Source organism: Nerophis lumbriciformis, linkage group LG01, assembly GCF_033978685.3.
Source record: "Nerophis lumbriciformis linkage group LG01, RoL_Nlum_v2.1, whole genome shotgun sequence".
Lineage (NCBI taxonomy): Eukaryota > Metazoa > Chordata > Actinopteri > Syngnathiformes > Syngnathidae > Nerophis > Nerophis lumbriciformis.
The window spans coordinates 10,191,345-10,207,288 of record NC_084548.2 but is presented as its reverse complement, the minus strand read 5'-3'; the positions used below and the strand labels follow the sequence as shown (position 1 = coordinate 10,207,288).

The 15,944-nt window shown below is 38.1% G+C and overlaps 1 protein-coding gene across 1 annotated transcript; it reads left to right on the top strand.

Moving 5' to 3' along the window:
* The first annotated feature begins 335 nt into the window (after positions 1–335).
* Positions 336–15,823, top strand: dffb (DNA fragmentation factor, beta polypeptide (caspase-activated DNase)). Its single transcript, XM_061974645.1, has 7 exons — positions 336–484; positions 1,301–1,427; positions 4,872–5,057; positions 14,222–14,301; positions 14,376–14,549; positions 14,619–14,719; positions 14,802–15,823. The coding sequence occupies exons 1-7, from the start codon at positions 362–364 to the stop codon at positions 15,031–15,033; spliced, it is 1,023 nt and encodes a 340-aa protein (XP_061830629.1). The 5' UTR covers positions 336–361; the 3' UTR covers positions 15,034–15,823.
* Positions 15,824–15,944: the final 121 nt, after the last annotated feature.

Genomic DNA, 15,944 nt, shown 5'->3' with positions numbered 1-15,944 from the left:
AACATTTTATAATTCAATAGAAAATGGATGGATGGATGGATATAAAAAAAAAACAGACTTAAACGCCCAAACAAATGTTAGCATTGTAGTACATATTTCTACCACCAGAGTGCAGCAAATCACCATCAAAAGTCGTTCTATAAAAGGACACAGATAGGGGGGATTTAAAATAAATTAATGAGACCTGACTAGCACGTGTGTGCTAATTAAGATGTTAAAAATACAACAATGTAAAACTTGGTCACTTTAGCGCAAGGCATGCTGGGATGACTAGCAAACGCAAATTCAAAAACAAGTAGCGGGCGGCGCAAACCTAACACATCCGGGTACTTGAACCGTCCGCGACAAGACAAGACGAGCAATGTTTGGACTTTTCGCGAAAAGCAGACCTTTTAAAATCAGGAGCCTCGAAGACAACAAAAAGTACGGCGTCGCGGCTAAAGACATGAAGGAGTTGCTTAAAAAAGGTTGCATGTTGTTACAGGTTAGTTTTTTTTGTCGGGTTTCGATTTCTCTTGTTTACATATCGGATCCCTAACAGGAAGTTGTCACCGTGTGTAACATACAGTGCGTATACATAATATCACATTAGTTAAAGTCACACACACACTAGGTGTTTGGTGAAATTACTCCGCATTTGATCCACCCCCTGGGATGTGAGGGGAGCAGTGAGCAGCAGCGGTGGCCACGCCCTGGAATCATTTTTGGTGATTTAACCCCCAATTCCAACCCTTGATGCTGAGTGCCAAGCAGAGAGGTAATGGGCCCCATTTTTATAGTCTTTGGTATGACTCGGCCGGGGTTTGAACTCACAACCTACTGATCTCAGGGCTGACACTCTAACCACAAGGTTATTGTGTAACATGTGACCACCTACCTATCCATCCATCCATCCATTTTCTACCGCTTATTCCCTTTGGGGTCGCGGGGGGCGCTGGGGGCGCTGGAGCCTATCTCAGCTACAATCGGGCGGAAGGCGGGGTACACCCTGGACAAGTCGCCACCTCATCACAGGGCCAACACAGATAGACAGACAACATTCACACTCACATCCACACACTAGGGCCAATTTTAGTGTTGCCAATCAACTTATCCCCAGGTGCATGTCTTTGGAAGTGGGAGGAAGCCGGAGTACCCGGAGGGAACCCACGCAGTCACGGGGAGGACATGCAAACTCCACACAGAAAGATCCCGAGCCCTATAATTAACAAAATACACAACGATTAATTCATATAAATGCGTCCCTAGGAGTAATAGAGTGGGAGAACTGACACTCGTATTTATGTTTTTTTCTTTCCAGGTACCGCCTTCAGGTGCACATGTTTGTTTGTACGCAGACGGGACAGAAGTGACTGAAAAATACTTTGCAACTTTGCCTGACAACACAGAACTCGTTCTCCTCCGCGAGCAGCAGGCATGGGGTGGGGGTAGGTGATTATTTATTATTTATTATTATATTATTATTTATTTATATAGCCCTAAATCACAAGTGTCTCAAAGGGCTGCACAAGCCACAACGACATCCTCGGTACAGAGCCCACATAAGGGCAAGGAAAAACTCACCCCAGTGGGACGTCGATGTGAATGACTATTAGAAACCTTGGAGAGGACTGCATATGTGGGTAACCCCCACCCCCTCTAGGGGAGGTCAACATATCAAGGCGGAAGTGATGTCTAACATAAAATTGCAGCCGCAGTATTTATGTATCTACCAAAAGCATCTGACAGAATCAAACACAATTGACAATTTAGAACATTTGGGAGTGTGGCTCTTAAATGGGTGAAAAGCTACTTACCGTATTTTTCGGAGTATAAGTCGCATCGGCCGAAAATGCATAATAAAGAAGGAAAAAAACATATATAAGTCACATTTTTTAGGGAAATGTATTTGATAAAAGCAAACACCAAGAATAGACATTTGAAAGGCAATTTAAAATAAATAAAGAATAGTGAACAACAGGCTGAATAAGTGTACGTTATATGAGGCATAAATAACCAACTGAGAACGTGCCTGGTATGTTAACGTAACATATTATGGTAAGAGTCATTCAAATAACTATAACATATAGAACATGCTATACGTTTACCAAACAATCTGTCACTCCTAATCGCTAAATCCCATGAAATCTTATACGTCTAGTCTCTTACGTGAATGAGCTAAATATTATTTGATATTTTACGGTAATGTGTAAATAATTTCACACATAAGTCGCTCCTGAGTATAAGTCGCACCCCCGGCCAAACTATGAAAAAAACTGCGACTTATAGTCCGAAAAATACAGTAATAGGAAAATACATGAAGCTCAGACATCACACATCATAGTGCTTAGATATACTGAATATTGTGGTGTACCCCATGGGTCAATCCTTGGACTAAAATTATTCCATTCAGACATTGGTAACATTTGTAAAGACAAGAAAAACGTATGACAGAGGACACTACTGCATTCTGCTCTGGGGAAATTACAAAGGAAGTAATGGAAACTGTTCCGGTAGAAATGAGCAAACGAAGAACATGGTTTGATTAAAAACGGATTATCCTTAAATTTAAGTAAAACTAAAACATATGGAAATACAAAAATACTTAAACACAAGTACAAATTGATGGTGTCGATATTGACATGGTAAAAAAAACAGAACCAATATGCAAACCACGTATTAAGTACAGACACATACAACAAAGTGGCAAAAACATATTTCAATATTGGCAGAAAGAATTCTGAAACAAGAGTCACTACATACTTTGTACTGTTCTCTTGTTATAACTGAATTGTGTAGCGATATGGAGTAATATACACTTCAAGTAGCAGTGCTGCCCAAAAGATCAGAATAATCCATACGGTTGGATATAGAGAACATACAAATTACTTGTTCATTAAATCTAAAATACTGAAATTTACAAATATTGTACACTTTCAAACTGCAAACAATCAGATTACCAGAAAATTTATAAAAATGATTTTCATCCAAAGAGAATTAAAAAAAAAAAAAATTAAATGAAGTATTTGCATGCACATAACATTGAATGGATCTAAAGTAGAGAATTGATTAGGTAAGGCACATTGTACTAATATGGATTAGATTAAAAAACAATATAAGTATATGATGTGTACAAAGAAGAACAGTGCCTAAAATCATACCAAATGAGTTGGATCAAATAAGATTGGCTTCTTCATACCTCTTTATGGACATAATTGTACAAACCCTGTTTCCATATGAGTTGGGAAATTGTGTTGGATGTAAATATAAACGAAATACAATGATTTGCAAATCCTTTTCAACCCATATTCAATTGAATGCACTACAAAGACAAGATATTTGATGTTCAAACTCATAAACTTTTTTTTTTTTTTTTTGCAAATAATAAACTTAGAATTTCATGGCTGCAACACGTGCCAAAGTAGTTGGGAAAGGGCATGTTCACCACTGTGTTACATCACCTTTTCTTTTAACAACACTCAAACGATTGTGAACTGAGGAAACTAATTGTTGAAGCTTTGAAAGTGGAATTCTTTCCCATTCTTGTTTTATGTAGAGCTTCAGTCATTCAACAGTCCGGGGTCTCCGCTGTCGTATTTTACGCTTCATAATGCGCCACACATTTTCGATGGGAGACAGGTCTGGGCTGCAGGCGGACCGGGAAAGTACCCGCACTCTTTTTTTTATGAAGTCACGCTGTTGTAACATGTGCTGAATGTGGCTTGGCATTGTCTTGCTGAAATAAGCAGGGGCGTCCATGAAAAAGATGGCGCTTAGATGGCAGCATATGTTGTTCTAAAACCTGTATGTACCTTTCAGCATTAATGGTGCCTTCGTAGATGTGTAAGTTATCCATGCCTTGGGCACTAATGCACCCCCATAGCATCACAGATGCTGACTTTTCAACTTTGCGTCGATAACAGTCTGGATGGTTCGCTTTCTCTTTGGTTCGGATGACACTATGTCGAATATTTCCAAAAACAATTTGGAATGTGGACTCGTCAGACCACAGAACACTTTTCCACTTTGCATGAGTCCATCTTAGATGATCTCGGGCCCAGAGAAGCCGGCGGCGTTTCTGGATGTTGTTGATAAATGGCTTTCGCTTTGCATAGTAGACCTTTAACTTGCACTTACAGGTGTAGCGACCAACTGTATTTAGTGACAGTGGTTTTCTGAAGTGTTCTTGAGCCCATGTGGTGATATCCTTTAGAGATTGATGTCGGTTTTTGATACAGTGCCGTCTGAGGGATCGAAGGTCACGGTCATTCAATGTTGGTTTCCGGCCATGCCGCTTACGTGCAGTGATTTCTCCAGATTCTCTGAACCTTTTGATGATATTATGGACCGTAGATGTTGAAATCCCTAAATTTCTTGCAATTGCACTTTGGGAAACGTTGTTCTTAAACTGTTTGACTATTTGCTCACGCAGTTGTGGACAAAGGGGTGTACCTCGCCCCATCCTTTCTTGTGGAAGACTGGGCATTTATTGGGAAGCTGTTTTTATACCCAATCATGGCACCCACCTGTTCCCAATTTGCCTGCTCACCTGTGGGATGTTCTAAATAAGTGTTTGATGAGCATTCCTCAACTTTATCAGTATTTATTGCCACCTTTCCCAACTTCTTTGTCACGTGTTGCTGGCATCAAATTCTAAAGTTAATGATTATTTGCAAAAAAAAAAGTTTTAGTTACATCAAATATGTTGTCTTTGTAGCATATTCAACTGAATATGGGTTGAAAATGATTTGCAAATCATTGTATTCCGTTTATATTTACATCTAACACAATTTCCCAACTCATATGGAAACGGGGTTTGTATATTCTGCTGTACATTTCTAACATAATCTGAACAAATTGTATTGCACTGTTTTTCTTCTATCCACTTCAAGCTGTGTGCGACATCGCTCATTTACTAGGATCAGACCAGTATGCCATGGGCCTCATTGAAGCGGCAAAAGGCCTCCTGCATGATGAGAAGTCTGCCAAGAGGCGGAAAATCCTGACTGACCTTCTTCACAACCTGGAGGACAGATCTGAGCTGGAGAGCAGAGAGGAGGATAAAGAATGGTTTATAGGTATGGGCCGGAAAATCATCAAAACATTTACAGCTGGTTTGCCCGCGTGCTGTGCACCAAAATACTTGCAAAAAATACCTGCATCAGAATTTGAAAGCCTATATTGAGTTCTCGAGATGGGATTTGTATCTTTTTGAAGGGAGACTGGTCTTGTGGAGCTGCTCAAAAGGCTAACTCGTTATTATAGTTTTAATTGTATTATCGAGGAAACAATCACTTATCTGTTATATGACCTGCTCAGTGGCCTTGTGGGTGGAGTGTCCGCCCTCAGATTGGTAGGTCGTGAGTTCAAACCCCGGCCGAGTCATATCAAAGACTATAAAAATGGGACCCATTACCTCCCTGCTTGACACTCAGCATCAAGGATTGGAATTGGGGGTTAAATCACCAAAAATTATTCCAGGGCACGACCGCTGCTGCTCACTGCTCCCCTCACCTCCCAGGGGGTGAACAAGGGGATAGGTCAAATGCAGATGACAAATTTCACCACACCTAGTGTGTGTGTGTGACCATCATTGGTACTTTAACTTAAGATATGGATCAGAATAATTAACATGTTCACCAATATTACTCTATTGGTGGGAGTTATGCTGAAATATTGACTACAGTTTTATTTTTGTTGTCGTAAACGTTCCATAAAAGTGATGCCATATTCCCATGCTTAGGTACTATTTTCTCCCAACTAAAAAAAACTGAGCATTTTAAAATTACACAAGGTAAGCCAGTATAAAATGTGTGAGTATAAAATATGTGCAGTCCCTGATGAGTCTTGTCACTTAAAAGGGGAACATTATCACAATTTCAGAATGGTTAAAACCATTAAAAATCAGTTCCCAGTGGCTTATTATATTTTTCGAAGTTTTTTTCAAAATTTTACCCATCACTCAATATCCCTAAAAAAAGCTTCAAAGTGCCTGATTTTAACCATCGTTCAGCATATGAAATACATTTGGCAACAACATGCACTTTGAGAGTGCAGACAGCCCAATTTTCATCAATTAATATATTCTGTAGACATACCCTCATCCGCACTCTTTTCCTGAAAGCTGATCTGTCCAGTTTTGGAGTTGATGTCAGCAGGCCAGGGAAGCTAGGGTCGATATTCTTCTCTTGATCATCTTCGGTGGCATAAGGGACGGTGTGAGCCAAGACATCCAGGGGGTTTAGCTCGCTCGTCTGCGGGAACAAACTGCCGCCATTGCTTGCCGTGCTACCGAGGACCTTTGTTCCTGAATTGCTCACACACTCCGGCAGATTCAATGGGGGTCTGGCGGCAGATTTCTTTGCCTTTATCGTTGGAAATGCATCTGCTTTGAGTGTCGCAGGATATCCACACATTCTTGCCATCTCTGTCGTAGCATAGCTTTTGTCGGTAAAGTGTGCGGAACAAACGTCCAATTTCTTGCCACTTTCGCATCTTTGGGCCACTGGTGCAACTTGAATCCGTCCCTGTTCGTGTTGTTACACCCTCCGACAACACACCGACGAGGCATGATGTCTCCAAGGTACGGAAAACAGTCGAAAAAACGGAAAATAACAGCTGATTTGACTCGATGTTTGAGAAAATGGCGGATTGCTTCCCGATGTGACGTCATAACGTCCGAGAGCGAATATTAGAAAGGCGTTTAATTCGCCAAAATTCACCCATTTAGAGTTCAGAAATCGGTTAAAAAAATATATGGTCTTTTTTCTGCAACATCAAGGTATACAGGTAAAAGCCAGTAAATTAGAATATTTTGAAAAACTTGATTTATTTCAGTAATTGCATTCAAAAGGTGTAACTTGTGCATTATATTTATTAATTGCACACAGACTGATGCATTCAAATGTTTATTTCATTTAATTTTGATGATTTGAAGTGGCAACAAATGAAAATCCAAAATTCCGTGTGTCACAAAATTAGAATATTACTTAAGGCTAATACAAAAAAGGGATTTTTAGAAATGTTGGCCAACTGAAAAGTATGAAAATGAAAAATATGAGCATGTACAATACTCAATACTTGGTTAGAGCTCCTTTTGCCTCAATTACTGCGTTAATGCGGCGTGGCATGGAGTCGATGAGTTTCTGGCACTGCTCAGGTGTTATGAGAGCCCAGGTTGCTCTGATAGTGGCCTTCAACTCTTCTGCGTTTTTGGGTCTGGCATTCTGCATCTTCCTTTTCACAATACCCCACAGATTTTCTATGGGGCTAAGGTCAGGGGAGTTGGCGGGCCAATTTAGAACAGAAATACCATGGTCCGTAAACCAGGCACGGGTAGATTTTGCGCTGTGTGCAGGCGCCAAGTCCTGTTGGAACTTGAAATCTCCATCTCCATAGAGCAGGTCAGCAGCAGGAAGCATGAAGTGCTCTAAAACTTGCTGGTAGACGGCTGCGTTGACCCTGGATCTCAGGAAACAGAGTGGACCGACACCAGCAGATGACATGGCACCCCAAACCATCACCCAACCATGCAAATTTTGCATTTCCTTTGGAAATCGAGGTCCCAGAGTCTGGAGGAAGACAGGAGAGGCACAGGATCCACGTTGCCTGAAGTCTAGTGTAAAGTTTCCACCATCAGTGATGGTTTGGGGTGCCATGTCATCTGCTGGTGTCGGTCCACTCTGTTTCCTGAGATCCAGGGTCACCGCAGCCGTCTACCAGCAAGTTTTAGAGCACTTCATGCTTCCTGCTGCTGACCTGCTCTATGGAGATAGAGATTTCAAGTTCCAACAGGACTTGGCGCCTGCACACAGCGCAAAATCTACCCGTGCCTGGTTTACGGACCATGGTATTTCTGTTCTAAATTGGCCCGCCAACTCCCCTGACCTTAGCCCCATAGAAAATCTGTGGGGTATTGTGAAAAGGAAGATGCAGAATGCCAGACCCAAAAACGCAGAAGAGTTGAAGGCCACTATCAGAGCAACCTGGGCTCTCATAACACCTGAGCAGTGCCAGAAACTCATCGACTCCATGCCACGCCGCATTAACGCAGTAATTGAGGCAAAAGGAGCTCCAACCAAGTATTGAGTATTGTACATGCTCATATTTTTCATTTTCATACTTTTCAGTTGGCCAACATTTCTAAAAATCCCTTTTTTGTATTAGCCTTAAGTAATATTCTAATTTTGTGACACACGGAATTTTGGATTTTCATTTGTTGCCACTTCAAATCATCAAAATTAAATGAAATAAACATTTGAATGCATCAGTCTGTGTGCAATGAATAAATATAATGTACAAGTTACACCTTTTGAATGCAATTACTGAAATAAATCAAGTTTTTCAAAATATTCTAATTTACTGGCTTTTACCTGTATATTGACGCTTACATAGGTCTGGTGATAATGTTCCCCCAACCATTTTGTTGAAACATCTTATAACCTGACTTCATTAATCCATTGGTTTTAGAAAAGGCTCATATGAAAGCTAAAACCCTCCAAAATGATGTTCAATATACTAAAATAAATTTGCTTCACTGAAGAAAGATTGATCATTTAATGAACACAGAAAGGTTAGATTTTAGCAAGACAAGTTTTGTTGTTTACATATAATGTAAAAATTGAACAAATAATTTACTTCAAATACAACATGTTGCATAACATCAGTGAATTAAGTAGTGGCGCTGTGAGAGCCATATTTAATATCTTGTGTGACCTCCATGAGCTTGAAGGACTGCATCCATGGGGTTCGACAACGATTCATTGCAATGACTGTCATTTGTTCACAAATCGATGCTTTTTTCTAATTGAATGGATCAATCTATTCAATGAATCATTGCAGCCCTAACTGGGACACAGCTGTGGTAAAGATCGGCTAGGCTCGACAGCTCATCAGCAGATTAGTTAAAAAAGGGGAAAAAAGTGTCTCCAATTCCATAATCAGGACATCTCTACTTTAATTCAAATTCAGAGGCATATTTTGTTTAACAAAATGTTAAAACTTTAAATTGTACCACTTAAGGGCATTCGACTATTTGTGTGGATCCTAAACAAATATATAAAAAACTGAACAGGAAGGACAATGTACAGCAGAATTTCCAAATAAGCTTTATAGAAAAATGTTTAAATATGAACTAGATCTCTAAAAAGTAAGTCATCAAAAGTGAGGTTATCTTTGGAATAGTGACACAAATTCAACAAAACCAACAAAAGGCACCAATTCAGTCAAATTCTTAAAAAAGTCTTTAAAAGCCTTAAGCTCCAATATTTGTGACCAAGATTCTGATTTTGAGGCCAAATCTGAAGAAATCTTAGCCAAATTTAAAGAAAATACACTACAAAAGTCATGATTGTGTCAAATGAATAGGGACTTACATAGACAAACTTTAATGATCCATAAGGGAAATTGTTCCACACAGTAGCTCAGTTTCTAAGGATTGAAAGGATAATGCAGGTATTAAGTAGACTAAAAATGTACCATAGTAGCAATATAAAATATAACATATACTGTATGTAATATTTACATATTATATATACAGTATATTATAAATACTGATATATAAAATACAATATATAACAAATGCCAATTACCATGTACAATATATGTCATGTACAATATTACAGTATATGTAACAGCTGCAGCAAAAACAAAAAAGGGCAGCATTCTTGCTAAAATAGATCTAAAACAACCAAAGAATTTAATATTTCTGTACTCCATACAGCAGGGAGGCTGACAGGGTAAAATAAATGATTAAAAACAATTTGAGTATTAAAAAGAGAGTGATGCGACGCTTAAGAGAAATATTTCCAGAAGATCCACTTGTCACTTTCAAAAGGTGACCTACTTTAAAAAGATAAGTGGTTTGATAGCTACAAACCACCAACTTCCTTGGCTAAGATCCATATCTGTTGTCTCATACTGATGTAACACCTGTAAATCATTGCACTAATATATGGCAAACATGTGACAATCATTCACAAAAATAATATAACATGAACCCATATACCATGTGTAAGACAACATTTGTTCTTTATAGGCTAGAATGCCATATTTGCAAAGTGTTCTATATTGGAATGACTAAAAGACAGAGCATTGTTATGCTAAACATACAAGGAAACAAACCACCCCATGGCCAATGTTCCCTCTAATTTTTCAAGTGTGTGAGCACACACAAACACTGAGCATTTAGTGGAATACAGACGTGCACACCGAGGCCATACCAGCAGCACATTTGTCTCAAACCTGACATAACTATTTAAATGTCTTATTATTATAATCAAGTGACAGTAGTCAATTTCAAGAGATTATTTTCTAATATATGTGATTTGGCCCACTTAGATATTGTTTTTTTTTAATCAACTATGCACTATAGTATTTTATGCCTGGGTGGGCATCCTGCTTTGGAAAGATTGTGTACCCTTTTCAGAGATCACATTTAGTTCCCCGATGAAGTGTTTATTAACTATCTGTCTGTAAAATAAATATTTTTATTAGCAATTCTGTAATCTTATCTAGTAACATTTCATGATTAATATCCAAAAATGTACATTCTTAATAAATGACAGTACAATAAGCACACATCTGATTGAGGAGTCATAGTATAACGACCTGGAATTTACACTTTGTTTAGGTGTTGGAGTTGTCCAACTTTGTGTGTGGCCATAAACGCATCAGTGGCTAATTGCCATAGTGCAGTGGTTCTCAAATGGGGGTACGCGAAGGTATGCCAAGGGGTACGTGAGATTTGTTTAAAATATTGTAAAAATAGCAACAATTCAAAAATCCTTTATAAATATATTTATTGAATAATACTTCAACAAGATATGAATGTAAGTTCATAAACTGAACATCAAATCAAGTAGGCTATTCCATTCATTACAATGCAATATTCAGTGTTGACAGTTAGATTTTTTGTGTTCCATAAATATTGATATTAAAGATTTCTTTTTGTGAAGAAATGTTTAGAATTAAGTTCATGAATCCAAATGGATCTCTATTACAATCCCCAAAGAGTGCACTTTAAGTCTATTTGTAGAAATCTTTATTTATAATTGAATCACTTGTTTATTTTTCAACAAGTTTTTAGTTATTTGTATATCTTTTTTTCCAAATAGTTCAAGAAAGACCACTACAAATGAGCAATATTTTGCACTGTTATACAATTTAATAAATCAGAAACTGATGACATAGTGCTGTATTTTACTTCTTTATCTCTTTTTTTCAACCAAAAATGCTTTGCTGATTAGGGGGTACTTAAATTTAAAAAATGTTCACAGGGGGTACATCACTGAAAAAAGGTTGAGAACCACTGCCATAGTGTATGTGTTGGTGCAGGTGAGAGAGAGAGCAAGCGGCTGCTGTTGATTTAACAGATGACAAAGAGTTGCTTTTGGCTTGGTTTGTACGGTAGACAATGACTACTTTTGCTAGATAAAAGTATTTTTCACATTTTTTGGTGTGGTTATGGCCGACAAACATTTTCGCTAAATAAAGGGACCGATAGAATTCCTGTCCTCCTTAAAGTGTCTCCACAGACGTTACAATAATTTAACAGTGTTGACAAACATTGTTCTATCTGTTGTGGCCGCCTTTCGTCACCTGTTACTCACAGTTGCATTGCAAAATCATACAAAACAAATTATTTATTTTGTTTAGAGTGGGATTTGATTTTGTGCTCGGCATAGATTTGCTGTGCGCAGAGGACGCGTGAGCAGTGCGCAATTGCGCACCTTAGAGGGAACGTTGCCCATGGCCAAACATTTTTGGATTTTAATAATATTGATCCAGCCAGTCTACAATACAACCATATAAGGAAAACAAAATTGAGACTTTTAGTATTTATAAAGTTGGAGAAAAAAAAACTTAAATTTGATGACATTGATTTTACTGTGGGGGGTTCTGGAGCCTATCTCAGCTGCATTTGGGCGGAAGGCGGTTGTACACCCCGGACAAGTCGCCACCTCATCACAGGGCCAACACAGACAGACAACATTCACACTCAAGCGGTAGACAATGGATGGAGGGATTTTACTGTGCTTTTAAAGACTTGTAAATAGTTTTTGTGTTCTCTACTGCCAGTGGGGATATGCCCACATAGATGTGTCTTTGCACTGTTGCACACTAGTAGGAACACCCCATTCGTGGTAAAAAGCTCATATTGCATACTAAGGAAACTGTGTGTTAGGGATGTCCCGATCCGATATTTGGATCGGCTGCCGATATTTGCCAAAAATTGCGTATCGGCAAGGCATGGGAAAATGCCGATCCAGATCCAGTTTAAAAAAAAACTCCGGTCCGTGTTTTCCTACGCACCAAAGTTTAAAAGTAGCATATATTAATGCAGTATGAAGAAGAATGTTTTAATGTAGACATGCAAGCCTTGAAAGAACATTTTGAAAATCAAGACTACATTTCCTGCAAATGGGTGCATTTCTACCCTATATTTTAACTTTAGATTTATTCTCATATCAAACTCTTTTGGCTGTCTTTTTGACACTTACATCCGGCGCCCCCCTCCACACCCCGGATTATAAATAATGTAAATAATTCAATGTGATTATCTTGTGTGATGACTGTATTATGATGATAGTATATATCTGATAGAATATATCTGTATCATGAATCAATTTAAGTGGACCCCGACTTAAACAAGTTGATAAACTTATTCGGGTGTTACCATTTAGTGGTCAATTGTACGGAATATGTACTTCACTGTGCAACCTACTAATAAAAGTCTCAATCAATCAATCAAAACACATAGAATCATCATACTGCTGTGATTATATGCATCAAGTGTTCATTCAAGGCTAAGGCAAAATATCGAGATATATATTGTGTATCGCAATATGGCCTTAAAATATCGCAATATTAAAAAAAGGCCATATCGCCCAGCCCTAGTTCAATGATGCCATTTCTGTTTGTCATGTATAATTTTGTCTATTTTGTGTTTATCCTTGAATAAACAGGTCAGTTTCTTGTTACCAACCATTGTGTATTATTCAAACTCCCCTAATTCAGCTGGCTAGTTGTTATCAAGAGTACTAAAACCCTTTTCAACATGATTCTGACAACTAAGTAGGCTAAATAACTTTAAACTTTAATACATGCTCGGATAGGCCAGTATCGGTATCGGATCGGAAATGCAAAAACAATATCGGTATCGGTATCGGATCGAAAGTGCAAAAACCTGGATCGGGACATCCCTACTGTGTGTACCTCTGAAGAAAGTCGCATGGCTGAAAGGCCGATTTTAAGGTTTTGATTGTTTGAAACTTGTATTAGTAGATTGCACAGTACAGTACATATTCCGTACAACTGACCACTAAATGGTAACACCCCAATAAGTTTTTCAACTTGTTTAAGTCGGGGTCCACGTTAATCAATTCATAGTAAGATCCATTAAGACATGCCATGAATATTAAAAGGCATTTTAATGTTCTATTTTGTTCCATATAAGCTAGTGCAGTGGTTCTCAAATGGGGGTACTTGAAGGTATGCCAAGGGGTACGTGAGATTTTTTTTAATATTCTAAAAATAGCAACAATTCAAAAATCCTTTATAAATATATTTATTGAATAATACTTCAACAAAATATGAATGTAAGTTCATAAACTGAACATCAAATCAGGTAGGCTATTCCATTCATTACCATAAACCCAGAGTTTCCTCCATGCCATGATGGTTTGACCCTCACTAAAATGTCTGTCAAAAAGAACTGTGAAAAGAAATGCAACAATGCAATATTCAGTGTTGACAGCTACATTTTTTGTGGACATGTTCCATAAATATTGATGTTAAAGATTTCTTTTTTTGGGAAGAAATGTTTAGAATTAAGTTTATGAATCCAGATGGATCTCTATTACAATCCCCAAAGAGGGCACTTTAAGTTGATGATTACTTCTATGTGTAGAAATCTTTATTTATAATTGAATCACTTGTTTATTTTTCAACAAGTTTTTAGTTATTTGTATATCTTTTTTTCCAAATAGTTCAAAAAAGACCACTACAAATGAGCAATATTTTGCACTGTTATACAATTTAATAAATCAGAAACTGATGACATAGTGCTGTATTTTACTTCATCTCTTTTTTTTCAACCAAAAATGCTTTTTCTCTGATTAGGGGGTACTTGAATTAAAATAATGTTCACAGGAAAAAAGGTTGAGAACCACTGAGCTAGTGTGTATCTTTTGTATTATTCCAACAAGTGATATTTGTCAGTTCAATTGTGTTTTCCTCTCAGGTGTCGAGGCTCGATTCAAGACCAAGTCAGCCTACTTGACGTCTAACTGTGAAAATAGGATAAGGAGCTACATGAAAGACGTAAAGCCAAAACAGCTCTTTTTAGGTCAGGGGTGTGCACTCTCGCAGTAAGAGTTTCCTGTCTCTGTTAACAGCTGGATGAAGCTACCAAAGCCGTGCAGAAAACTAAAGTTCGAGACGAATGCGAGCGGGCCTCAAAGAGCCTCTCACAAATGCTGAAGTGTGACAAATACAACGGCTGCTACTTTGACCGCTCTCAAAAAGAGAAGGATCGCATGTGTACAAAAGAAGGATGGTTTACCTGCCAGGTATTGTCAAGCACAATTGAGCTCTTGTATTAGGCACCATTAGATTACACCAGTCATCTTCTGCCTCAGGGCTCCTTTGACCAGCCCAAGTGTGCGTGGCTCCACTCCATCAATCCCTACAGCAGCAGAGAGAGTCGCATCATGTTCAGCACTTGGAATCTGGACCACAGGTTTGACATTTCGACTTGTAAATCCTTTTGACATTCCGAAACAATCTATAAAATAAATGATGTCTACTTCTGTTTACCAAAGGATTGAAAAGAAGAGGACAATCGTTCCCGCTCTTATGGATGCGCTTCAGAACCACAAAAGTGAGGAAATCAATTTGACTTACTTCTACCGCCTGCTGTTCACTCGTGACAACCTGAAACTGGTCCACGTCGTGTGCCACAAGAAGGCAGCACATAACCTGCAGTGTGAGCCAAAGAAGATCTTCAAAGCAGACAACAGAAAGCATCACAGCAAGAAGATACGCTTAAAATAACCATAACAAACGTTTTACATTTAATGAGGTTGCCTTGCAGCTTTTACATAATTGTGTTTTCTTAAACTGCTGACAGACTGCAAAGCACTGGAGATGAAAGATGAAACACATTTATTTGTTCTTAGTCTTGGCACGGCGATGTTTTACCACATTAAATGCTGAATTCATGAGGCAATCACTCCCTTGTGAAAGTTGCATAGTACAATATGAAAAGCATTCAACATGAATAAGGCATGGATTTTTAAAACAGTATAAATATATAAAACATCTACATCAGCTCAATCTGCTCTAGACAAATTACAAGCAATCTTTTAGTGCAACAGTTATAAACCTCACAATCAAGATGACAGGATCAGAAGTTATGCTCTTATATACCGGTATGTAAGAGACAAGCAGTAGAAAATGGATGGATGGATGCAAAAGTGACCGCGCACAGTCTCTTGAGTACAATGAGCTTCACTGAGAAATATACGATTATAATGTACACACTGTAAAAGCTGCCCAAGTATAATCATGAATCAATCAATACTTGAAAAATGACAATTATAGAAATATGAAATGCTCCTTTTTCTTAGTAAACTCTTGTTATGAATCTCTAGTTAGAAAAGGTGCTTGCATGCAAGTTTAATCATCAGTAAAATCTATATTAAAAACATCATACTTTGAGATAAATTGCATTCTGCTGGTCATTTGTGACAAAACACTTTAACATCTGCATTTCATTACATTTAAAGATAGTAGGACTGGATTCAAAATGTTATTTTTTCTAAGAGTTGGCAATTGTCTACAAACTGCCCCGTCGGTATAACATGAACCACATCACTTTGCTGCTTTAATTAACATACATTATTTTTACATAACACCTGAATGTTTAACTACCGTATTTACAAAGTTATGTTGAGAGGGAATGG